This window comes from Micropterus salmoides, unplaced genomic scaffold (assembly GCF_014851395.1).
Source record: "Micropterus salmoides isolate LMB-PRFRI ecotype aquatic unplaced genomic scaffold, ASM1485139v1 Ms_hic_scaffold_4, whole genome shotgun sequence".
NCBI classification, from domain to species: domain Eukaryota; kingdom Metazoa; phylum Chordata; class Actinopteri; order Centrarchiformes; family Centrarchidae; genus Micropterus; species Micropterus salmoides.
In genome coordinates this window covers 13,849,374-13,877,058 of record NW_024043372.1, presented here as the reverse complement: position 1 = coordinate 13,877,058, position 27,685 = coordinate 13,849,374, and the positions used below count along the sequence as shown (strand labels likewise).

Sequence of the window (27,685 nt, the reverse complement as noted above, 5' to 3'; positions counted from 1 at the left end):
ACTGAGTTTGTCAACTCTGGGTTTTACATCCTCTCATGAAACTGCAAAACAGACATGAAACACAACCTGACCAGAGGTACCCATTTCTCCAGTTTGTGAATGGCAGTGGCCTCATGCCAGTTTGTTTGACAAGTAAACATAAAGGCTCACTAGGGAAGCTAAAGTTCAAGGTTAACGTTCAGTTTGGTTGGTTTTGTACCCACTCAGACAGAGGTGGGTAGATAAGGCACAAAATGAATTGGTCAATAATGTCAATGTAAAACCGACCCAAGAGAGACACAGGCATCAGAGTCATGATGAAGACTTTGTCTCACTTCAGTGTGCCAGCCTGTGTAGCTGGCCTGCGAGAAGCTGCTGAAGCCAGTAGACAAAGATCCAGATGTAAGTCTCTTTCCGCATTTATAACTTGGTATTTTTTAAACTGCTTTATTAGACTAACGTCAGCTGAACCTACTGAACCCATTTGTGCTATAATTCTTTTTCCTGAAATATGTTGTGAATTTTTTTTATTCACATGAAAGGTTTCAGATTATTGGCACCTCACAGCCATGTCCTCGGATGCCTGTTTGGTTACAACATTACTGAATTCAGTTTTTTGGCCAAGTGTTTCAGTGGACATTAACTCTACGGACACACCAAACATCTATGATGCTGACTTTAAGGTTAAAATGTGAGCAATCTTTTTACTTCTAATGGTGGTAAATTAGTGGCATGAATCTTTAAAGGTTAAGTGTGTGCGTTTTAGTGACATCTAGTGGTAAGGGTTGCAAATTGCACCCCCCTCCCCTACCCAAGCTGCAGCAGTATAGCTACGGTGCCTGAGACAGGACAAAGATGTCATCTATGAGATAAAAGAGATTGCCAGTCAGGAAATGAGGTTTCTTTTAGATATATTAAGAAATTAAATAAATTATGTAAAACCATATGTTTTTTGGAATATTATTGTTACTTTTCCATTAATAAACAACAGCCACATGAAGAAATGAAGTGCTACATGATGTCTCATTCTCCTGTAATAAATTATTTTACATCTTGGGAGAGTTGGCTCATCTGGACTAACACAGAAAAAAATGATAATGAAGAAATTCTCAAAATCTATCACATCTAGTGCATCCAGTATGACCACTGACAGATACCAGGACAATGTAAGCCTCACTGTTTCTGCACCACAGCCGATTATAAACCACACAATACATACAAAGGCATTGGCTGGGGAGGATCAAAGCTCCCCTTGCTTTGCTTAATTAGATAAGCATGCAAATATTACCAAAATGTCTTTAATTTTTTGAAATACAACAGAAACACAAAGTAGTAATGACAGCCATAATTTCAGCTTGTGGTAACGGTGCAACGTTTTTAATGGGCATTTAGCATGTGAAAGTACAAATTACATATTTGTGTGCACAGTGGGAGGCAATATCCAATAAGTTTTTTTTAATGCAAATTCGGAAAGTATTCATTATTGGTCACTTGATAAGCACAGGGTCTTGTTATATATCACCATTAGCAGTAAAGAGAAATACATGTTTTCCACCAGGGCAGTAAGATGTGAAGTTTAGCTGCTGATCTGAGCTTCCCTGCTGTTACCGTTTCATTACCAATAATAGTCATCAGCTGTTTGTCTCACGATTTCTGTCCACATAACAAGCCATAACAGAGCACTGGAGAAGAACTACATGAAGTTACAATCCAACTACATAGCCCAGTAAAAGTTTAGCTGGCTGATCTGAGCTTTGATGCTGTAAGCTGCTGTTGTATTGCCTTTTAGCAATCAGCTGTTTCTCATGAACATAACATACAAAGCCAAAACAGAGCGCTGGGGAGAGGGAGAGAGAGAGAGAGAGAGAGAGAGAGAGAGAGAGAGAGAGAGAAACTGCATGAAATTAATTCAACTAACATAACACCACAAGCCAAAGGACACCACTGACAGGGGAAACATGTCACGGCTCTCTGATTATGGCCAGCTTCTAGCTAAAGCTATTAAACAACAGTTTCCTTTTGCATGCTAAAGTCTGACAAAGTTAATTACCTGTCCAGCAGAAAACAGACAATTTCAGCACCGCTTTGAAAACTGTCCCACATTAAGGATATAGCCTTCCATCTGGGAAAATCCACAAAATCCGTGATATCTGCCGTCAGCTGTCTGTCCCGACTCTGTCTGACTGTCGGCTCTCCTGCTAAATAACGTGTGTGCTCCTTTAGTTGTCCAAATGTCACTTCTCTTCTTACCTATAATAAACCAGAAGACTACTTGGAGACTGTATATTACTATTAATATTAGTCCCTCTTCTTCTATGTAGTATTCAATGTAATAATAATAATACTAATAATCTTTATTTGTAGACCACTTTTCAAAAACAAGTTACAAAGTGCTTTAACAAGACAATAATACCCAAAAAACAATACAAGATAAAGAAAAGACTAAAATACACATTTAAGATAAATATAAAATTAGTAAAATAGAATAAAATAAAAGGGATAAAATAAAGTCTAATAAGATCGGGAAAGGCTCTCCTATAAAAGTATGTTTTAAGAAGGGACTTAAGAGTTCACTGACTCAGGCAGGCTGTTCCAGAGCCTCAGGGCCCTGACAGCAAACGCTCTGTCCCCTTTAGTTTTCAGTCGAGACTCTGGAACAGACAACAGACCTCTGCCAGAGGATCTCAAGGTACGTGCTGGTGTATATGGAACTAAAAGGTCAGAAATATAACAAGGCGAGAGGCCATGAAGAGCTTTAAAAGTGATCAATAAAATTTTAAAGTCAATTCTAAAACATACTGGGAGCCAGTGTAATGAAGCTAAAACAGGGGTAATGTGGTCATAATTCTTTGTTCTGGTTAAAAGCCTGGCAGCTGAGTTCTGGACAGTCTGGAGTCGAACAATAGATTTTTGGGTTAAACAAGTGAAAAGGCTGTTGCAATAATCCAGGCGTGATGAGATGATGGTGTGTAAAATGGTCTCGGTGTCCTTAAAAGTTAACATAGATCGAATTTTTGCAATATTTATTGCGTTGATTGAACAAGCTTTGTGGTGTGCTGCTCGAAATTTAAATCAAACCAAACACCAAGGTTCTTTGCAACAAGCTTAATGTGATTTACTAGGGAACCAGAAGATGGCAGTATTTGTTTTGCCATCTGCAGGGACCCGATGACCAGGATTTCTGTTTTGTCTGAGTTCAGCTGGAGGAAATTATTTGACATCCATTTTTTAACTTCACAAAGGCAGTTGTTAAGTGAACTCAGCATTCCATTGTCTGTGGATCTGATGGGCAAGTATATTTGTGTGTCATCAGCATAAATATGAAAAGAAATGCCATGTTTATGGATAATATGTCCAAGGGGAAGCAGATACAAGGAAAACAAAATGGGTCCTAAGACCGACCCCTGAGGCACACCATATTTAACTGGACAGAACGAAGAGACATAGTTGTTCACAGACACGCAAAACTTCCTATTTGACAGGCAAGATGAAAACCATTCTAGGGCAGTACCAGAGATCCCCACCCAGTGCCTCAGTCTGTCTTACATGATGTTGTGATGAATGGTGTCAAAAGCAGCGCTAAGGTCCAGGAGTACCAGGACTGAGCACATACCTTCATCAGCAGACATTAAAAGGTCATTGGTGACTTTAAGCAGTCTCAGTGCTGTGGTACTGAAACCAAATTGAAACATTTCAAATAATTTGTTATTTTCCTGTACAGAGAGCAGCTGTTTGGACACAATTCTTTCTAGAATCTTTGCAATAAAAGGCAGTTTTGAAATTGGTCTAAACTTTTGTGGGAGGGAGGGATCTAAACCAGGTTTGGTTCCAAGTGGAACGCAAACCGTTTTAAAATAATCAGGGACACAACCAGTAGATAGGGAGCTGTTAAAAACAGAGATCAAATGGGGCCCAACAGAATCCATTACTCTCTGTAAAAACTTTGTAGATATTACATCAAGTGGGCTGGAGGACACCCTCATTTGTGATACTGTTTTTAAAAGCTCAGACAAGTCGATGGGATAAAACTGGTTAAAACTCTCTTGTTGCTGCGGGGGTAATAGAGGCTCTGACACCACCTTATTGGTAAAATAAGATAAAAACAATTCATAGTCATCATTACTTCCAGCTGAGGCACAAGGAGGAGTTAGGTTTACGTAGGCCTAACCTTTAGAGGAGCAGTAATATTTAGTGACGACAAGTTATCGACCAGATTGTTGGTGTTGGAATCAGACAGGTGTTGGCTTTGGCTCTGAAAGAATGTGCAAAACTTTGAAACACTTTGTTTATTAAAGATGCGAGAACACACGGAGCTTGGTGAGGCGGCATGAGTAACAGGCGAATCGCAGCTAAAAACAATACATCTGTGGTCAGATATGGTCATGTCCACTAATTCCACAGAGGAAATGCTGAAACCCAGGGTAAAAACCAAGTCCAGTGTATGACCACGGTCATGGGTTTGCCCTTTGACATGTTGTTTGAAGTTAAAAGAAGTGGCCATATTTAAAAAGTCAGTTGCATTAACATTGGTGGGGTCATCAACATGAATATTAAAATCGCCACAAAGAACAATTCTGTCATAATTTAAAACCAGAGTAGATAAAAATTTAGGAAGTTCTGAAAAAAATCCTCCAGGCGGTTTTGGGGGGCGATTAATTATAACAAATATGATAGGTTGCAGCCCTCCAACTTTAAGAGTGAGAACTTCAAAAGGAGTTAATTTCATCACAGCATACTTGATGACATTCAAAATCTTTCCTATACACGCTCACTAGCCCACCACCATGACCACTGACCCTCGGTTCACTTAAACAATCATATTGAGGCGGACACAGTTCAGCTAGCTGACTATAGTCATTCATTTGCAACCATGATTCAGTTAAAAACATAAAATCTAGATTTGCAGACAAGATAAAATCATTTAAGATTAGAAAAGAAAAGTCTTAATTGACAGTGATCTCACATTGAAGAGAGCCATTTTAAATGAGTTTGTTTTGGGTGCTGGAGTTGTGCAGTTGTCCTAATCCTTATAAGATTACTATGATTGCTGTGTGGGATGTGTGCATTTCGGTTTACTGGTCTATGTGTGATGATGACAGGAATAGAAGTCTTTGGAACAGCGCTGGGAGCAGATAGTTTTACATGCCAGCAGGTGGAGACAGTTGTTTGTGGCAGTGAGGCAGAGATCTGTTCAGTGAGCGGTGGTGTGTCCAGATGTGCTGCATGAATGATTAGTCATTCACGTAAGTCCTGAGGGGAGGACCGCACCACATGCTGTATGTGAGCAGCTAACATTTCTGAGCTCCGTTTGTTTGGGTGAAGTCCGTCTGTCTTAAAAAGAGACATTCTTTGCCAGAAAATATTAAAGTTATCGACATAAAACACACGGTGAGCCCTGCAGGCGGACTGGAGCCAGTCGTGGAGGCCAAGGAGTCTACTGAAGCGGCCAACACCACGACCAACTGTGGGAATGGGACCAGAGATAAAAACGGACTTTCCACACTGCTTTAAAAAGTTAAAAAGACAGTTAAAATCTGATTTTGTCAGCTGAAGAGCTGTGTCATTTCTTCCCACACGGACTATCACTCGGACTATCACTCTTGTGATGGAGGAGGGGAGCAATGGCATTAGGTCCTGGAGTTTTTTAAAATGTCAGCTGTGGTGGCACCGGGGAAGCAGTGAGTGGTAGCGTTAAAGAAACGGATGTTTCTGGTTATGGAGTCACCAATTATTAGTGTGGTTGGGGAGAAAAGGGGACGAGGAGATGCTGGTTGTGTGGTTCCAGAGCAGCACTGAGCAGAATCTGCTTCAACACTGCGTGCAGACTGAGGATGGAGTGTGTGAGCTGCCAAGTGTTGTGTTGGAGTAGCAGTAACAGACCTGAGAGAAGGGCTACCTGATGGTGCCGGGTAGAGACGGCCTCCGGAGCGTCTGAGCACAGCGTCCTTCAGGATCCTACGTTGGGAAGCGGAGGTTTTTGACCGGGATGACGGATGCCGATCAGGCCCAGCGGCAGACCGGCGGCCCAGCCAATCAGGCCCAGCAGCACACCGGCGGCCCAGCCGATCACCGTTTGCCGCCAGTTCAGGAGATGTAGCCGGTGGAGGAGATGCAACCGAAAGAGGTCTGTATCAGGGAGACTCGAAGCCACAGGTGCATCCGCTGGATGGACCGGAGTGTCGTCAGACAGGGCTGCATAGCAGTTGGAGAGGCTGATGTGCGGAGGAGAGGCAGCCCCGTCCGAGCCCCTCTTGCAGCCACGGACCACCACTTCAGCCCAGGTTGACTGATGCTTTGGAGTCAAGCAGGAGGAAAGCCTCGGAAGGGCAGAGGGGTCCCGTAGTACGGCGTCCTGGATGTTAGCAGTTGCGCTAAGAGAAACAATCTGTTTGACTTGTACTGAAGCCACATCCATAAAGCCAGTGTGCAGGGAATCTTTCTCTTTGAGTTCCTCTGAAAGTCGTCGGATGTCTTCCATAAGGTCAGCAATCTTTTTGTTTGCTTTCTTAAGGAGTATGTAGTCCTCATGGGGCCGAGTTATCTCGGCTAGCATAACGTTAGTCGCCGAAGCTTTGTTGTGGTCAGTAGCGTTGATAGAGTTTATCAAGTCAACTAGCTTAAAATCCATGTTGGACGACTAAAATCCGTAACCCAAATAAAACTTAAGTTAGATAAAAGGATATAAAAAATGTAACGTAAAAGTGTGGATTAAAACTGGATAAGAGTCAGGTTTAAGACGGAGCTTCTGACAGGTAGCTGCTGATGCCAACGCATGCGCAGAGTACAGATTACGTTTAGTCCTAATGGTAAGATGTGGAACAATGATGTTGTGTGGTTGTGGACTTGAGTAACTTATACCATCTGCTAGGTTATGGTTGCAGTCTGAAGCGGCTTTGATTTGGATCACACTACCTTGTTTCTTACGACCCGCCCTTCTCTTTACCCACTCTGTAGCTCAAGAGCGGAGCGTGCAACACATAGGGTGAAAAGAGGAGCTGCAGCAATGTGCAGTATGAGAAAAATATGTTTTTTTTGAAAATTAAACCATGTGAACCTGTTCTGGTACAACCCCTAATTAAGAATTTGAACCTAAAAGCATAATACCACCTCTTTAAGATTTCTAGAGAAAGAAATGTAAAAAAAAGTTATAAACAATGCGCAAATAATGCTAAGCCTATGATGTGTTTAAAATTGAGCTGTTGCACTTCTGATTTAGTGATATTTTGTAAATTATAATTTTTACATATTTTATTTATTGATACAGATGTAGTGTTTGATTATGATATTAAACTTTAAACTTAAACCATATATTGTATCATTACAATCCACACTCCATTACATCCACAGATGCCCCAAGTGTGCTGCTGCAAAGTGGCTGTCCTGACTGCATCCTCATAAAGGGGGATGACATCATTGACACTCTAATGCTCTTCAGTAAGAAGAACAGAGGGATGATATAAAACATATATGTAAAAAAATTACCGATAATGGTGGTATACAGCAAAATATAGCTTAATATGACACTAATACTGAAGGAAACTACTCACCAAGTCTCAGATAGAGTAATCTCCTTTATCTGGCTTCATGATTTCCATTTAGAGTTACCTCTTGTAATGGGAATTCCAAACATATTGCATGTAACCCTGGACTCAGGGAGACTCATCTGATATGGGGCACTGAATCCGTGTAAACGTAACAGTCGAAATATCTCTGTTCTCTGTGGTATCCAGACTTCAGGGACAATGTGTCTCTGTGGGATGATAAGATTGACCCTAAAGCTGGATAAATAACAGGCTCACAGAGCTCTCCTCACTCATTCGAGCATATGTACACGGCGTATGTGTTTTGCTGTGAGTCCTTCTGCAGAAGACTTGAATAAAACTCACAGAAAGACAAGTGTTTGCCTGAGCTGTTTATTTAAACACGCAATTCCCACCACAATTTTGGCGTTGTCGGCTCGTCACACGCGTGAGAGGACTCGGACACTCGGAGCTGCAGGTGAAAAACCGTACGGCCAGAGTTTGAGACTCTGGGACTTCAAACCTCTCCTCCAAAATACGGGTGAGACGTTGAGGGCCTGACGCCTGAGTGTCTGAGGCTCCCTCACCGCTGTAATCCACAAAGAACCTGGCAGGCAACACTCTCTTTTTGATGAGTAGACTGTTCAAGTGGAACGATTCTCGTTACCTCTCAGGGTGAGCGTGACCAACGTGTCATCAGGGCAGGCCTGGGGCCGCTGTGTGAATCGGCAAAGCTTTGTGTTAAAGGTACTATAGTCAAGAAATCACTGGGGGGCAGTGGATTTCTTATAGGTCTGGGACCTACTGTTGCATCAGTTCTTTTGGGTCTGGGACCCACAGTACAGTAGGGGTTTGTGAGTCATAAGACTCGCAATAAATTGAAGAATTATTATTATTATTATTTTTTTTGGGAAAAGGAAAATATATATATATATTATTTTACTTAAGGTTGCTATTCTAGGGGAATACAAAGTAAACATACAGTATTGTTGACTGCTGAATGTGTTTACTACAGATGCATGACTGGATTGCGTATGAAAAAAATTGAGTGAGAATTGAAAACAGCCTTGTGTGAATGAATTGCGTCTGAGAAAAAAAACAACAACAACTGACAGACCGTGTGAATGTTGAACAAATGCTTTTTGTAAACGGGATAGGATTTCCTACGACTATCAGCTTTGTTAACATTTAATAGAAACACGTAAGAATTCAGAGATAATGTAGATCTGTGAACGATCTTTTCCCAGGCACCCGGTTTCAAGGTAAGGTCCTCATACCACAAGACTTAAACAAGCCTCCCAAATTTAAAACAAAAGAGGCACCTAATTCTAAATTTTAAAAGACAAAATAGGAGGTGAATTCTTTATTACTTTCTGGGAATTAAGGGTTATTTATAAAACAATCGAAGGAAAATGGGTTTTAAAAAAAGGAACAAGTCCCTTCAATAATGATTTCTCCTAATATTAATTACATGATTTCTAATTATTATTATTATTAGATGCCCTGAGAGTTCAGTTAGAGAAAAAGGGGGGGGGGAGAAAAACCTTTAAAGCTAACTGGGCCGCATATTCAGCATGGCTGAGAGAGGCGAGCCGCAGGGACAGAAAATTACAGGCAGGGACCGTACCCTCTAACAATTCTGCATCTCAGTGTGTCAAACTAGATCCGGACCTGGACTCGGTTCCCCCGCGGCCACTTCGGCCAAACCCTGCTCCACCTATCGATCAACCTACAGCTGGAGTGGAAGCATCAGCTCAGCCACTGTCAAGCGGACAGGCAGTGGAGGAGAAACATGTGGTTAAACCCATCTACCCGCAGGACGAGGCAGGAACAAGCAGCTGCAGCTGTGGGAGGGGGAGCAACCACACCACCTTACGGGGAGCCATCCAGCCCGCACCACACCAGATCCAACAAGATTTATTTACCAACCTCGAATCTACCTACAAACCTCCATGTCACAGCCCCAATGATGGAAGTGCCGTCCAGAGATGGAAGCGCACAGCTGATCCACAGACCGTGGCTATTCATCGAGATGAAGGAAGCATCGCAGCAGCTTCCTCGAGTTCAGGACAGTGGGGTAAAATATGCTGAACGGCTCAGCATCACGTGATCCAGCAACTGGTAAACATAGAGCAGGTTTTGCAGTAACAACTTTGCATGAGACAATTTTGGCTAAACCACTCCCTTCAAACTATTCTGCGCAAGCAGTAGTTAGTTGCACTGACAGAGGCATGTAAATATGCAAAATTTTTACAGACAGCCGTTATTCTTGGGGTGGCAAACAGGAAGTTTTTAACATCCACAGGCAAACCTATTGCTCATCATAAACTGGTTGCTGACCTACTTGATGCTGTGCTGTTGCCCAAAATGATTGCCGTGTGTAATGTGATGCTCACACGAACAAACTTGATCCTGTCTCACAGGGAAATGCCAGAGCTGACCTTGCAGCAAAGGCTGCAGCAAAACACACACTAACCACCCAATGTACTGTTTTACCTGACCCACCATTGACTTCTACTGCTGATTTGCAGGAGTTACAGGCGAGAGCGGGTCCATAGGAGAGAGCTGTTTGGAAGAAAGCAGGCTGCACATTTTCTGACAAAGTGTGGTATGGGCCTGATGGGAAGCCCTGCCTGCCTAAGTATCTGTTTCCTCATTATGCTAAGTTGACACACGGTAAAGACCATGTATCAAAAGGGAGTATGTCACAGGAAATAAACAGATACTGGTTCACAAAGGGGTTCTACAACTTCTCCCAGAAAAAGATATTGTGCTAATTTGTCCCCTGTGCTTTCTGAAATTCACATGCAGGTCAAAAACGCCATCCCAAAGGCCGCAGAAAAGAAACTGCATGATCTGGAGCCAGGGGACTGGATCGTGGTAAAGGACTTCAGGAGAAAGAACTGGCGGGCTTGCAGGTGGACTGAGCCATTTCAGATACTGTTAACAACAGAAACAGCAGTAAAAGTGGCTGAAAGAGCAACTTGGATTCACGCCACTTACTGCAAACGAGGGCCAAAGCAACCAAAAGGCCTCAGACCAGGTGAAGATGGAGATCAGTGAGTGAGCTGAGTTTTCCCCTGCCTTGTGTTCCTAGGGAGGGAGGGGAGTGGAGGTCTCTGAGACCACCTAGAACCACTAATCTCCCAAACACTCACTGTGGGCACACTGATTACAGGAGTAGGCAAGGTAATACAACTGATCAGATATGATACCAGAGATGAACAGAATGGCACTGGACCTGATGCTGGCGAGTTTGCCACATAATTGGAACGGACTGTTGTACATACATCCCAGATGTCTCCCCAGCTGAATGATCTACTGCACAAGGAGAAGAGTCAGGACTCACAGGACTCTGGGGGATGGGACAACAGGCGGATGGAAGAATGTGTTGTTAAAAATGTTGACCCCACTGTTTGTCATTCTTGGTGCTTTCCTCCTCCTGACATGCTGTGTGAAACCTTTTGTCTATCTCCAACAGGCCTTTGACAACATGTACTGTAAAAACATAAACTATGGTTTGTGAGTGTGTGTGTGTGAGAGCACTTGCAGTGGTGTGGGTTAAACTGGTATAAACAATAGAACATCATCACTTTCATCTCAAATGTGTCACCTCTTTAACAGGTAGGAGAAAGATTGTCACTGCTGCTGAGCTGAAGGAGTTTGAGACACAGACAGAGTGTCTGGGCTGTGCCAAACCACAAGTCTTAAACACAGATCACGGTGAGATGGTGTAGTGGCACTGTATCATGATACCATTTTATTCTCTGCAGTGCCATAGTACACAACAATATGCAATGGTAAAATGTATTGTGTGGTTGTTAATATTACGTACATTAGAGAATGTGATATACTGTATAAAGTAATGTTATTAATGTTGTCAGCACTGTCAACTTTCGAATTTTCTTTTCTGCTTCCTGCACAGAGTATGAAAACTGCCCGTCATTTAAGGACGATGACGCCGATAATTCGGGATCATCACAAATGATGTATTGAAGACTGAAAAACATGTACACAGAGCCCATCAAGTGTCTTGCAGACAGTTTTTATTTTTATTTTTTTAATCACCTCCACGTTGCCTTGGAGTGGGCTTAGCAAGAGTGGGCTAATTATTGGTGATTATAGAGCACTACTACAACAGATATTCACTCACACCAATCATGTCTATGTGAAAAGGCACAACCCTTAAGAAATAAAGTTTAAAAGGTAATTTCTGTCTGATTTACAGTAGTAGGTATTGGGTATTTAATATCTAACCTTCCTTTTCTAACATCCTTCAGAAAGCAACCACCATCAGTTGTGTAACTTTCTACATAATAGATTATCTGAGAATTTTCAGTCAAGATTCAGAGTGCATCATAGCACAGATACAGCACTGGTGAAAATTACAAATGTCCTTAATTGCATCAGACAAAGGACTTGTTTCTACTTGTTTTGTTACATCTTAGTGCTGCATTTGACACCGCTGACCATCACATCCTATTACAGAGAGTGGAACATTTAATTGGCATTAAAGGAACCGTATAAAGGTATTATTAGAGCAAAACAACTGAGCACCTCTGACAGTGGAATTTGTAGTTGTAGAAAATAGTCACGTATGTTTCATTAAATTATCACAGAAAAATACTTCAGTTGGAAACTTGCAGATTTTTTTCCCTCTCTCCAACAAACAATACAACAGTTACACCTCAAGTTATTCATTGCAGATGCACAAATCCTATTCTATGAATCAAAAATTTGCTCACATTTTTGCTGCAGTGAATATGGTGCAAAACACATACACCTGTATCAAAAAATGGGAAGTCATGTACAAAATTTGCATATTCACAAGAGAGTTGCACATCTGTAGAATATTTTCTCACAGTATTTTTTATATTTTTCTTCACACACACACCTACAACTGCTTGAATGTGCCGCTTAGAATCACAAATGCAGTTCTTTTGTTCACAAATGACAAGTTCTGCGTTGTTAGAGGCACTTTTTAGAGAACCTTTTTGGAGAACCTTTTTGGCCAACCAAAGGAGCCAGTATCTTTTATCCAACCGAGCACCATTAACAGTATTGATCCAAACCAGCTGAAATGAAACCACGCTGTCTTCTGTCTGACGAAAGCTACAGCAGCTTGGACAATAGCAACATGAGGCACTGAATTTGACTTATTTACTGTATATCAGAGTGTTGCGTAATTTGTTCAGAAGGACTATGAGTTAACAGTTTTTGTAAAGCGAACTGAGGCTGTATTGTACTGTATGATTGTAGCTCTGGTTTTTATTCCAGAAATCGGGCTTTGTGAAATCTGAGTTTGTCAACCCTGACATGAGGGAAGCTCAGTTTACATTAACTCTTTTGAGAACTGAAAACATTGGGTCAATTGCTGTGGTAACTAACTGTGACCCTACAGGTTGTTTTCTGTCAAATCTCTGTTCCACATTTAGTCTGCATTGAAAGATTCTTGAAAGTGAACCACTGTAGCAGGCATAGACTAAAGTCATTTGTAAGTAATATTTTTTACTTAGTTTCTGGCCACAACAAAACATGTACGTCTAGGAGCAACCTATAAAAATAGTGTTTCTGATAAGCTACAGAAAAATAGGACCTTCAACTGAATTTCTAACATAAAAAACATGAGACAGCTTAATAAAATACATGCTGATGAGTTAAGAAAATGTATCAATCTTTGTATTCAAAAAAGTGCCTCCATAGTCATGTAGCCATTAAAACAAACTGAGACTGTTTTTGTATACAGTTTGCTGGTTTTTCTTGAAGGTTTCCTTGAATAGTATAGCAGACATTCGTGTACAATACAGTCATCACCAACAGAGGAGTCAGGGTACAAAGAAACAAGTAAGGCAGGTATGACAGTGGGATCACTGAAATAAACTTGCAGACAATAGTAGACTTAACTGAGTTAGACAAAGTTTCGTGGTTGTACCATCCAAGCATGGGAGCAAAACTCAGTGATATTGCAACAAGACAACATGCCGCAAGCGCAAACCAAGAATGTCTGTGTTACAGTTCTTTTGTGCCAATAAAGTGGTAATGATTGTTATCTGTATTTATGGGTTCTCACCACAGTGTCACTAAATTAATTCAAAGTTGTATACCAAAAGTTAAATAAAAATTAATTTTGTGACTGTAATAATCAAAGCCTTTTGAGTTATTTCAATCTTACCAGTGCCGTTTTATTTTCCCGCCGCACAATACAACCATCAAAAAAAACATGTTTTACCTGAGATGGATATCCACCTTGAGGAATCGGTCCACTGCCATAGCTGCAAGAGACAAAACTGAGACCAGCGTCAAAAGGATGACCACACAGCTGATGAAGAGACAGCTGTGGAATGAAGTCTTGACTGGTCCATCCACCACCACAGCCAATGGTACTGCCACACAGCCAACCCTGAAGTCAGCCACAGCCAACGAGGCAGAAGGTAGATTGCTGAATGCTTTTACTGGTTCACAGTGCCAAAATAACCAAGACAGCAGCTGACCGCAATGAGCACCTCCAACAAACTGTAGATCACTTCTCCCCCATTCATTGTGCTTCCTAATCGGCTAATGTTAGATGTCTGAATGGGAGACTGATCCTCAGTATGTTGAGTCTTTTATCATTCATCCCGATCTTCTGAAACTTTTTAGGAAGTCCTCATCCTTTTAGTGTTTACTCAACTACATTAATCTGTTCACCTTGCCTTTCCCTTCAGACACACACACCTCTGTCTCTTTCCCTGTATGCCTGCTCTGTTGACTTTATTCGTCAGCAGTATGTTTAACAAAGTCATCTGAAAAACAACTCGCATTTTGTATTTTTTACCCACAATTCGGTTTTCACGACAGCACTTTAAACCTCCTCAGACTCAGTGTGTAGTATGAACAGTTGAGTCTTGCTTGACCAAATTTGGACCCAGCATACTCCTATGAAACTGCAAAACGGACATGAAACACAACCTGACCAGCTGGCCCTTTTCCCCAGGTTGTGAAAGGTAGCGGCCTCATGCCAGTTTGTTTCACAAATTCAATCTTACTGAAAATGCTAACATTCAGGGTGAATGTTCAGTTTAGTTAGGCTCTGTACCCACTCAGACAGGGGTGGGTAGATACAAACAGAAATAATTGGTCAGTGATATCAATACAAGACAGACCTGAGAGAGACACGCATCAGAGCCATTATGAAGACTTTGTGTGTTGCTGCTGTTGCGCTGAGTCTCACCTCAGTGTGCCAAATGCAAGACACTGAGCTGAGATTGAGTTCCAGGGTTTATTTATCCCAAGCATGACAAACTGGCATGAACAGAACTCACGAGGACAGGAACTGGTACATCCAAAAGGTAGCAACAGAAAAACAAAACCCAGACAGGCCAGGCAGTAGACAGGGAATTCTCCGGCAGGTGGCCTGAGGGCAGAGCAGGGGGGTCATAAAGTCCAGGAGGAAGACAAAACAGGCAAATCAGGGTTAGGGAACAAAACAGTCCGGGGGAATCACCCAACAGGCAGATCATGCCCAGGAAACAGGGCAGGTAAGGCACTTGGCATGCAGGGCAGAACAGTTCGGGAGGCCGAGGTCCGAGCAAGGGGGAATACAGAGTTCAGGGGGCCGACCCGGAGGTCGACCGAGCAGACCAGGAGGGCAAAACAGTTCAGGTGGTCGTCCCGGAGGACGACCCATGAGGTCAGGCAGACCAGGGGGGGAAACCGGGTTCGGGAGGCCTTCCCGGAGGACGACCCAGGTAACACAGTTCAGGAGATCGGGCAGGAGGCCAGCGCTGAGGGCGGAACCTCTCCAAAGGTTGGTCAGGAGGCCTGAGGAGATTCTAATAAACTTCTGCCAATTAATTATCGTTTTATAACCTCAGTAAACATTTTAACATCACCATGACTTTACAATACTTAATCAATATTAAAATTTTAATGTGTTATATTTTAACTTGTCACAGTCACGTTATCTGATCTGAGTCACATTTGAGCAAAGAAAATCTGATTTGGGTCACACAGTTGGCATAAATCATAGAGTATTTGTGCATTATACAGCACCATGTACAGTTTTTAGTTATTCAATATTTTTTTAATCTTTGGCAGATATGGCTATTGTGCTAATTTATCAGGACCAGGTTTCTATGAGAACACCACAATTTTCTCTGTCAACAGCAAGAGTTTTGTTTAATATTCTGTGTATATTAAACGTTCACAATGCAGGCTACTGACATGTTTCACTTGCTTGTTCTGTCCCATTCTATGTTATAACCATGCACAAAAACAGCCTTTTTTGCTTTGTTTTCAATCTTATGTCATTTATTTATTGTTAAATCATGATATTTGTAGCCTATTAACATTTTAGTTTATGTGATTGATATTATAGTTTTAATGCAAACAATTTAGTGTATTATTTACCATCCACACTCTTATGTCTAATGTTTTCTACAGATCAAAGTAGTAAAGCAACTCTGCTGCTGCAAAGTGCCTATCCTTACTGCATTGTTTTAAAGGAGGATGAGCCCAACAGTCTTCAGCTCTTGAGTAAGGAGATGATGTAAGAAAATATGTAGTAATATTTCTAATAGCTTAATATAACACCTTTATCCAACTTCAGAATATTCATAAATCATGTTTTCCATTTGGAGTTACCTCTAGAATACTATAATCTAAACTCCAGTATGTGTGCGTCAGAGCCAACATCTCTCTCATCGCTTCTTTAACAGGTAGGAGAAAAGTTGTCACAGCTGCTGAGCTGAATGAGTTTGAGACACAGACAGTGTCTCAGCAGGACCAAACTACCAGTCTTAAACACAGATCACGGTGAGACTTGGAAAAAAAGGTATAGTTCATATAGAGTAAGATGTCCTTACAGCCAATATATGAAAACAAAGGGAGTGTAGTTGCGCTGTATCATGATACATAAAATGTTATTCTCTACAGTGCCGTTTTATGCCACAGTATTCAATGGTAATATGTATTGTGGGGTTGTTAATGTCATACATACAGAATGCGTTATTTCTAATTTTCTGTTTTGCTACTTACACAGACTATGAAAACTGCACATCACTTGACCATGTTGCAGCTGACACTTCAGGATGTCATTCATGATGTATCAAAGACTGAAGGGTAAATTATAACAATTATTATAACAATTTAATAATGCATTGCATTTAAACAGAACTTTTCATACACAATAACACAAAAACTTACTTGTTACGGGGTTGTGTGGTGTGTGGACAGAGAGGACCCAAATGCAGCACTCTGAGGGAAGGAGGTTTATTGAGGGAAAAAGGGTGAGAGGGACTGGAGTGGAGGACATCGGGGAAACACAGGCACAGGGAACCAAGGAGCCTGGGGCCGAGGTAGCAAGGAGTGGTGGGAGGACAGGGAGGACGCCGTGAGGGAGGTCCGAGGAGGAGAGGGCCGGTGGATGAGCCCAGCCGACTGAACGGAGGACGAGGGTGAGTGTACCTGGGAGGGAAACAGACAGAGAGACAGGGTTAGAGATAACAGAGACAAAGCACGGGGTAAATGTGAGAATAAAACAAGAAACATGAGAGCCTGAACGTGGGGGTGGCACCGGGTATGGAGCAACAACGCTCAAGCGAGGATGGTGTGGAGAACCGGGGTTGAAATGCAGGCAGGCATGAGACGATTACTGGCAGGTGTGGCAGGCTGACGAGGTGGCTGATGAGATGCAGGTGCAGGTAGTTGGCTGGGCTCAGGAGCAGAGGGAGAGAGAGAGCACACAGGGGAGAAAACACAGGGAGGCAGGCAGGGAACAGAAAAACAAGGAAAAGGCAGAATAACTGATAAAAAGGAGAAAAAACCAGGACACTCACCGTCAGCCGGGCTGCCGCCACAACACTTACTGGTTCTACCAGGCTGGACATGTAGTCTGCCAAATGATGTATCCCTGTCCATAATGCACAGATGATGACCTACTATCAAGTATTTTTTTTGGGTATATTTCACATTACAACTTATAACAGGGATGAAAATGGACAAATGTGTAGTGGGATACAAAATACAAACTGGGATCACTAAAATGTCTATGTGTTGCATCAAATAATGTACTGTAACTTGAGCTAAAATTAACAGGAAGGTTTTTTTGTATGTAATGTAATTTAATAAAAGTATAACTAAGTTACTGAAAAGATCCTGTTACTGAAACAATAACTGTAAGTTACTGAAACATACAAAAAAAAATTGCCTTTGTCTCTTTTGTCCTGGATTGAATGTGCCCTTCTGACAAAACAACTGGCCCCAGCCTGGCCCCCCCACTAAAAATGGTCTAGAACCACCACTGTGACCATGAGTGGGCTCAGCAAGGGTGGATTGATGTTGGTGATTATAGGGCACTACTATAACAAATATTCACTCTACAACACCAATCATGTTTGTGTATGCAACCCTTAAGAAATATTTTCAAATAGAATTGATTACTGTTTGATTTTCTGTTTTAAAGGTATAGACTCTCAAACCTAACAAGACCTTTTACCTTTTTTGGGGTTTTTCAGGGTTTTATGAGACAAACTGTCAGTGCTTTTAGACAGCAAAGACAATATATTAACTCTTTACGAAAATTAAATATCTTACTGTGTTTTTAAGGCACTGTAATCAATTATGCTACAATCATTTGTATGTGACTTGATCTGTATTTAAGGACCTCTACATCACAGCAAAACTTTTTCATAGACTTCTTGAGCCACTTCGTCAATCCATTGTTGATTTCAGGAATGCAGCATTAATGTCCAATTTTATGTGAAAACACTGTCCCACGTTTGTTGAAGGTGCTGGGTGCTTAAAATACAGCAAAAATATTATGGTTATTTACAACTTAATCCCTGATGTTTGTTGAGATCCACAGCTTTTCCTGAAAACATGCCAAACAAATTTCAACCACAAACCACAATGATGATGTCACAAAAATAGAAATGAAGATTTTAGGATTTAAATTTTGTATTGGTTGCATGTAGTCAAATTGCAAAACAACTCAAAGCTTAAATGTCCCACACCAAAACATTGTCTATTTGAATAAGTTATTCAAATCCTGTTGGGTGATTCCCCCGGACTTGTGGCTTGGAGTCAGTGTGCAGGTATAAATTTTATTTCAGTGATTCAGCTTTTTAAATAGCATCATTGTAAGGTGTGAAAACAAATTACACCCACTTTTGCTGAACCCATCCTTACTGTCTGCCACACTGTTATTAGTAACATCTGAGCTTTATGACAAGAAAAAAATGTCTGCTTTGAAAAAGTCCTTTTTGGATGAGGAATGTGGAAGAGCAACACTTGCCCCTCCTTCATAACCACCGCTGAGATTCCCTTGAGACCCCAACTGTTCCAGTGAAGCTAGTCAGTGGCTATTGTTCACCTCTTAATCACCACCTAAATCATACAGATTTCTTCAGTGGTGTGATTGAAGTGTAATGAAACTGCAATCCAGTCTGAGTACTTGTTTGCATATTTGGGTCACATGCTGAACACCACTAACCACTAAAGCTGTAAACCTGGTAAGGTTGCCATGTCTCTGGGCTCCCAATAACCCACCCACTACTACCTGATCCCAGGTCTGCTGTGAACCAACTTCATTAAACAAAATAAATTAAGTAATATATATCAAATAAGCCCAAACTGAAATAATTAAGGTATTGAAAATGGAATTTGACACAATTAAGGACCCTCTCCAAGACAGGGCCTCAAAATAAAATAACAGGCCTAAAGCAGGACCCATGGCCCCTATAATGTGAGTTGATATTGGGCTTTAATAGTTCTTCTTTGCAAACACATCTTTGAATTAAATTAGCAAGAACAGTAGTTGATATTGTTCTTTAGTAGTGCATTATTTCAAACATATGTTAAATTAATTTACCACAAACAGCTCACACAACATAATGGTGCTTGCTAACCCCTGGATTTCTGGAGTGGGAAGGTGCTTCCTTTTTTTCTTGTTGATAATCCAGCCCTGACAGCAAACGGTTTCTGTTTTACGCATCTTTAACAAGTGTTCTACACAAAACTTTAACTGCTATTGTAGCTGAACCACTGAATCAATGGCAGCTGGATGACTGACAGCTGATCTTTAGCTTAGTCTGTGGTTGCCTAGCAACGCCAACTCAGATATGTAAATACCTCTCCTGCTCTAAATGCTTGAAGCATTAAAACTGTATAAAATAAAATAGCTAGTCTAATGCATTTTTCATGTGTTAAGTGTAATAAAGCGCATCATGTGATTAATAGATTGTTTAGGTTTTCCTTAAACCAGCGCGATATAACTCACTGACCATCGGCTCTAGGACCCAGGTGCGCGGCAGCCACCAGACACCGGTTGATGAGGTGGTCCACTCGGCGTTACACATATAACGTTAATTACCCGACAAAGAGCGGCTGCACGCACAGGACACAGTAGTCGGAGGAGAACTTACTAGACGGTGCAGGTGGACTACAATACCGAGAGAAGTGAGAGCATTTTTCGCTGTCTTTGTCCGTCCGCTTCAGCCCGCACCGTGGCAAGAAAACCCGTCGCTTGTCTCACTGGCGACAACCATGAGCCAGAGGTTCACCGTCTCCAAGAGTGACGGCGCCCGGCGCACCTCAGACATCCAGGGGGAGGTGAACCAGCTGTTCGAGGGAGACGAGCCCCCATCCAGCAGCGGCGCGGAAGGGGAGGATGCTGCTGGTACCGAGGTGGTGGTAGTGCTGAAAGGTAGGGAGACACTTAACGCCGGCTTTATTCATCCTGTCTGTTAGCTATAGGCTAGATGCTAGCAGTGCTGATGCTTGACTCCTGCTCAGTGAGACCACATTGTCTATGGGCAGATGTGTGTGACTTGAATTTTTAATGGCCACACAGATCCAATAACTGAGGCACTGCAAAGCGCGCAGATTTCCATTCTTTCTACAATATTTATATTGTTACAGGTGCATTACGCAAAATATTGGCTGTTGCATGCATGTTCATATCTATGTTGACAAAGAAAATGCGATATGTTTTTCTTTGTTTTCATATGGTCTGTTCATTTTGTATGACTCAGACATGTTGCTCCCACTGTTGCATACATTCAAATATAGCCTATGTCTGTTTCTGCACAAGTCAGCAGTGGTCGCCCTGAAGGGCATCAGTTTATTTCCTTAGTGACCCCTCAGTTGTCAGACTTTACATTGCCAAATTCAGTGGATTTATGTATACTTTCATATATTTAAGTAGTCTGGTTTTCCTCCTCTATACTTGCTTTGACATGCCCTTTGAAACCACAGCTTGTAAGCAGGGAAACTACTTGCTTTGATGGTATTAGCAGATGACAATGTCAATTACATTTCAATCTTGTGGCTTGTCTTAGATATATTGTCAAAATAGTTGATAGCTTGCAGTGTGTTATCTCTTTTGTGGCTGAGTTGTATGTAGTAGGTTAGTACATATATTGTTTATTTATGAGAATGAATTGGTTAAAGGGTGAATAAAAACGCAGTTGATCAAACCTTAATCTCATGGTTAAGTTAACTAAATAGTTAAGTTATAACATTTTCCTCCACTGCCCCTCTGAGTAGTCCCAGTCCTGTCTTCTGGGAACCAGCACCATTGTGATTCAACTCTGTCACCAACACACCTGTCTGAAATAATCAAGGTCCTGTCAGCCATTGCCTGAATTGAATGCAGCAGCGCAGAACAAATGGTGGCGAAAATTCCCATCGGGACAGGAATGGAAGCTTTTACCATTACCATTGATTAGCATTAGAAACAGTACAATCATTCAGCTCCAGTCAAGTGCAGAATAAAGATTTATCTGCAAATGAATCAATACATTTCATACTATGTTTAATTTATGAGGCTGCCACATTAATGACATTTCAGATTAATTGGCCAGGCTACCTAGATTCCCATGTTTTTTCTGTAGCTTGTTGCTCCTTAGTTTCTGTGCTTCACGCTGAAGTCCACTAAGTAGCCTTAGCTGGGCATTCAGTTAAATCCTTTTCTCATTGGTAAGAACAATAAAAACACTATAAAATATGTGTGTATAAGTGCTGCTACATATTTTGTCAAAACAGACATTTTTTTATTATCTTTAGGTATTTTTTTAAGTTACACCACTGCCTTCAGTCCTTACAATTTATGGTATATACTTACACTCCTCACAGTATCTATTAGATGTTCAGTAGTACTGACAGATTTTCACTATTACACCAGCCGGCCCCTGCGGTGAGGAAGAAAGGCCTTAAATGACCACTCCACCACTCCTCTTCATTGCTATATTTGACTACAGAAAGCCATAGAGGTTCAAATCATGCCATCATCTCCTCCTGTGCAGGTGAATTAATGTAAAAATGCCTCCTTATTTGTCCAGTTGAATGCCCCAGTGTGTATCAACCATTCCTCCGGAAAAAATAGCCGTGCAGGTCGGTAGGAACAAATTTCACCATCTCCTGCTGTTCCCCTTAAGAGATGGGGAGCGCTTCATTGAAGGACTTCCCCTCCTATATGCCATGATCTGGCCAAGCTGCAGCCTTGTGGAGACGGACGTCTCTGCATCCACTTTGCTGGTTGCCATAGTAATACAGTAAAGTTCACCAGAGTTGTCTCACTAATGGTCTTGCAATGAGGTGAAAACACCTCAGATCAAGCAAGTACCATTATGAAATCAATCTCTTGCTGAGATGGTGGGATAATTTCTCCTTCCTGTTTTTAGCTCTCTATAGAATGAAATCGTTTGAACAGAACAAAAAGATGAACCATAGATGAAAATCAGATTTGTACACCATAGGTGTGGGGCTAATAACGTAGTTAGATATACTGTATACAATACATTTCTTCTTGCTACTGTATAAAATAAGTGTAATAAATATAATATAAGACTGTAAATATGTTGTTCACAGGTCTGAATCTGCCAATGTAATTATGATACAGTTGGCATTTTACTGCCTTGTAATCATTCCAGTGTCTACAAAAGCCCCCATTCAGTCTTGTTCTTATTTTAGCCAGAGCAATTTAAATATTTTCCCCCATTGCTCTGGACCCGTGATCCTGTTTTTATTGATCCAGATAGAGGTGTGAGCTCAGTTGGCTCAGCCAGCCAGTGTGGTTGATGATGACTGACTGCAGCAGGAAGGAAGATATTCATCTGTCAGCCAAGTGCCCTCTCTGCCCTTGACCTTGCAGTGGTGAAAAGAGATATGTCTTCGTTAGATCGGTTGGGCTCAGTGGAATGGGCTGAAGATGGGCTCTGAGTAGGCCGCGTGTTTCTCATCTTGCAGTTGGCAAGCAAGGAGGCCTTGAATTCAGAAAACTCATATTTCCAACATTATTATTATGCATTAATTGCATTAATTGTTTTTTTTGACCGCTTGGATGCAGCACAGTAAGCTTAAAACAAATTATTATCATGTTTTTTATTTGATTTGTGTATTTGACAGGGATGATGCACATTGATCACAAGGAAAAAATAAATGTAAATGAAAATGCCTAGATATTATCACCTTTTATAAAAATTCAATATCTTTATAGTGTTGCAAATAGTCGCTTATTAAATGTATGGATCAGACAAAGAGCAACATTAACTATTAATTATTATTAATTATTTGAGTCGTGTTTCCGACCACCTGACGAATATAAGTCCATTATTCACATTCCTTTTAGCTCAGCTTGGCCTCCACCTCTTCAGCTGCTAAATGCTCCACTATGTTCACCAGCTATTCGCTAACTTTTCTTATCTGACTTTTGGTGGTGGGCAGCTGAGTTTATCTGAGCTTTTTGCTAAGAAACCAAGCTGCCTGCTGCAGCTGGAAATGAAGCTGATGGGAGTAAAAAGAGAGTCATAGTAATTTTGCAGATTGTAATACTAAAACTATGAGCGGTAAGATGCTCAAAAGCTCTGTTAGGCAGTGGGGAAATACAGACAGTAATATAAAAATAGTGATCTAATCAGCTCAAATCCTTTGGTTTGCTCACTGAAACTGCCTAAATTAAATGCAGTTTTTGCAGGAGTGAGCAGACCTGCATATGTCTGAACTATTTTGAGTGAATTTGGGTGGTGCCTTTTGTAACTTCTATCTACAATTGATGCACTCTTCGGCCTTGGCGCCTGTGGTTTGCAGCCAAACTGTTATTGTTCAAACAGGTTTTGTGTATGAGCATGTGTGTATATGTACTTGTGGTTTAGTTTTATTAATATGTCAACAGTAAGTATTGTAACTGCAACCCAGTTTGCCCTCAGTGTTTTGGTCTCTGAGCAGAGAGGCCGACTTGGCTGAGGTTTAATCTGTGTCAGGATGTTCTGTTTCTTTCTAAGCAAATGCAGTCCAGAAGACAATGACACAGCATGTGAGCACAGTGCTAGCAACGCAACATAATAACCTCATGACAAGTGCAAAAATAGAGATTTTTCTGCTTCCTGGGTTACTTGTCCATTTCTCGGAGCAAAAATTCAGAGTGTCTTTGCCACTCTGAATGTGTCAGTCAATTTCTAAAATGTATTCTCATATATACAGATCTACAGTATGTGTGTGTGGCAAGGAACAAATGGAAATTTAACAGCAGTGTGCAATTTCCTATGCTGTACCCCCTCACTCTAATTTAAACAGTATATTACTCTTGTTGTGGTGTCTTGTTTGCCTTTCTCCACCAAACCCAGGCCAGAGCAGGGCTGAGCAGACCTGGCCTGCATTATTAAAGGATAAGGCTGGCAATATTCTGTATTTTTTTTTATTTGTCTATTGTCAACATAACCGAATAATATTTCAGTGTATCTTTCAGTATTTTCTACTTTCCCAGCCTGTCGGTGGATCTCAGCCCTGAGCCCATTGGTTCCTATTGAAGACATAAATATTTAAAAATGGTCACAAATATATACTTATATTTGACTTTTAATGTCCTAAAACAGCTGGACTCTCAATAGTTCACTATTAGCATATTATTATTATTATTATTATTCCCTAAAATTCGACTGAAGTCCTCATCCAGCAGTGGTTGCCAGCGATTGTGCTCCCATGATAATGGGCTGTTGGCTGACCAGATGGAGGATTGTTAGTGTGTTTATTCAGGCATTTCTGCCCCTCTGCTGTAATGAATGCCATATAAATAGTAGATAACCTCTTTGATAGAGGTGCAGCATGAACACAGATATTGAGTCACAAAGGCCTATTGTGGATGACTCCCATTGTAGTATTAAAATAGTGGGATAGTTGTTTTGGTCACTCCTGGGAAGAGTGTGGACACCTGATAAGGATTTTTATGTGGTATTTATCAACCCACGGAAAGCCTTGTGTAGTCACAGCTTTTCTTTACATGAAAGGAGAAATGTGATACTCATGTATTTTTAACTGCGCATTGCATGTTGTTGTTGACCATCTGTTTCCACAAAATGAGATTAGGTTTGAAATGTGAGGTTTTGTTTGGATAATAGTTAAATTCTCTTTATAATTGTAATTTATAGGGGGCTACAAAAATAATGTAAACATTTAATGAAAATGGATTTGTGCCTAAATCACCATTGCAAACTCTGCTATAAGATCTGTTATATCCTTATTAGTGTTAACTCTGGAACAAATTTACCTGTTTTCAGCGCAGTTTGTTTGGCATGTTGTCATAGTTATCCCCCACAAATGTAACAGTAATGGCTCAGGTTATTTGGATTCTATGGAGCTCTGTTAGCTGTCTTGTGTTGTTTTGAAAATGCGCAGCTGGTTGACAGAGCTCAGTCCAACAAGCGCAGTGCCAGTTCAAAATGTAACTGTTCAGAACGGGCTGATTGCTTTGCATTGGGTATTGCTGCTTGTAGCTTTTCAACATCGTTGACCTGCAGAGCTCAAAAGCCCCCGCAGTTCTATACGCAGCATTTCCAGACTTAGCCTACCGTTTTACACTGTGTCTCAACTAAATACAAACATCCAGCTATCACGTCTCATCACGTGACGTCGGACCCTCTCTGTCCACAATGAATCCGTTAAATATTCACTTCTGTAAAGTTATGTAAACAAACCACGTGGCAGCTGTGTGCTTGTGATCAGACTGGAGACTAAAAAGTGAGTGAGTACTTGCTAACTTCCTATGTTTGTACTTTTTAAACAGAAAACACAATTTCTATATTGTGAACATTTTTTTAGACAATATAGCCAAAAGCAAATATTTTTTATTATGTAGCCAAGTAGTTTGTAGTTTCTTACCAGAAACCTCCTGCTCCCTGGCAATCTCCCTTCAGCCAGCTGCCACTGCTACTTAGATAACTCCTCCTTTCAACTTCATGAATGATCCATTTCTCGTTAACACAGCACAACGCGAGTGACAGGAATACACAGAAAACAGGTTGTCCGCCAAAATTACAGCTCAAAATGGCATGATGCGTCGTGCCTTGTGGCCAGTTAGGACGTTCCAATAGAAAACATTGCAGTAGAACTGATTTTATTGCTGACGCCCGCTCACGTTGCACTCAGTTAAGACACTGTGGTAAACGTACACATTTGCCACCAGTTTTTTCCTTTTTAAAACTTTATTAACAACACAATAATTTACCATACTGGTTTTAGGTTTATTGAGGTGTAAAATCCACAACATGACCCACACCTAAATCACTGATAATAATCATTGTTGTTGACTGGATGGACTTTCCTAGCCACTATCAAAGCTGGGCTGGTAAATTAACATGAGCGCCTGTCAGGTACAGGCCTGACTTTGTAACCTTTAACATTTGACTGACTGTACCATGTCTGTGCATCTGGAACAACAAAGTGGCAACACAGATCTATCAGGGGATAATGAATAATGCTGCTTTTTAACTGATGCACGTGTGTGTGTGTGTGTGTGTGTGTGTGAGAGAGAGAGAGAGAGAGAGAGAGAGAGAGAGAGAGCATTGTATCAGTGTATCAGTGGTGGAAGATGTGTGTATGGAGGTGACTTCTGTTTTCATAGCACCTGGTCCCTCCTTTTATCAATATCCCAGTTGAACTAATGTTATTAAATAAAATGATGTGCCTCAATTCCACACTGCATATTAATTTATGTTTATGTTTGGTTTATGTTTATTATTTAGCTTCCAAATATGAAACTGGCAGGAGTTTTCCAAAGTAACAGTTTGATTAACATCTGAAAACCATCATTTCCAGTTGGTACAAAACCTAGTACCTTGGTTTCCTTTACTTTAACTGCCAGAAAAATAAACTGTTAAGATAAGTCTATATTGTTTACTTTAAATGCTTTTCTGTGGACCTAGGAAACATCTTTAACCTTCCACTTACCTTTCTTTGTCTTATTGCTCATCTGTCCTCCTCCTGCTGTAATGTCATTAAATGGCTTGAAATGTTCTCCCTTGGAAGGTCCAATGATGTGTTATCTAGCTGGCCATTAAATGCCATAGCTGCTCTGCCATCATTCACCCTGTTATTCCTTTTTTCTGTCAAAGGCGGGACCATTAGTACAGTTTAGATCAATAGAACACTTATACCATTACCAATGTATGTCCAGTCACTATCTAATTTTCAAAAGAGCTATTTAAGTTGAATCAAATGATTAGAGGCGTATTCAGGCGTGGGGCACTGTACAGTTTAACAGAGCGGTGTGGTGACATTGGCCAGACAGCAGAGGGCAGCCAGTTTAATGTTTTAATGGTAGAGACACGTGCTGAGTGCTTGAGATATCCTTGTCAAAACAAAGATAAAAGCTCCTGACAAAAAATTGGAATATAATACGTGTATATACAACAGGAATAGGCTGTATAGTTGTTGCTTCTTGTATTTACTGTTAAGAATATTTCTTAGGTGTCTTAATTGATGTAACAGGGAAAGGTAAGACAGGTCTAGCTTAGAGTAATTTTAACTGATCCCATAAGTGTTTCATATTCAATATGTGTTAAAGTAAATATGAATTGGATGGCTGAAGATGAGAAATGAATTACTCTGCAGTGACCCAGACAAGTGTGTTCTTCTGCTGAGACAACAGGGGGCAGTCGAGTCCTAAGCAAGACTGCCTGCATCTGCGTAGATTCCCTTCAGTCAGTCCCGTTGTAGAAAAACCTGAGATAAGAGGGGGATCAGGAACCTAGTGAATTACACAAGTCTGTATTGTGTATGTGTGTGTGAGGGAAGGTACGTGTTAAGCATATGACAAGTGAAAAGAAAGTGTATGTGTGTGTGTGTGTGCATGTGTGTGTGAGGATGGGAGAAGAAGCAGTAAGAGCGAGGGGAGATAAAGGTAACCGCACGAGAGGGGGAGTAAACATCCCTTA

General features: G+C 41.1%; 1 protein-coding gene and 1 long non-coding RNA gene across 4 annotated transcripts in view; one reads left to right on the top strand and one right to left on the bottom strand.

The window, feature by feature from the left end:
• Positions 1-14,738: 14,738 nt before the first annotated feature.
• Positions 14,739-17,126, bottom strand: LOC119885661. The gene is made up of 3 exons (XR_005441375.1): positions 16,683-17,126; positions 16,515-16,591; positions 14,739-15,310 (listed from the first exon to the last, which is right to left on the bottom strand). It is a non-coding gene; the product is annotated as an uncharacterized LOC119885661 (long non-coding RNA).
• Positions 17,127-19,472: 2,346 nt separating this feature from the next.
• Positions 19,473-27,685, top strand: part of slc12a5a (solute carrier family 12 member 5a) — a 177,524-nt gene continuing 169,311 nt past the window's right edge. For 2 of the 3 annotated variants that reach the window (XM_038695837.1, XM_038695836.1), the window contains exon 1: positions 19,473-20,181. In XM_038695837.1, the coding sequence (XP_038551765.1) occupies positions 20,022-20,181 (160 nt within the window). In that variant the 5' untranslated portion in view covers positions 19,473-20,021. The remainder of the gene's footprint in view (positions 20,182-27,685) is intronic. The other variant, XM_038695838.1, reaches the window with a different exon arrangement.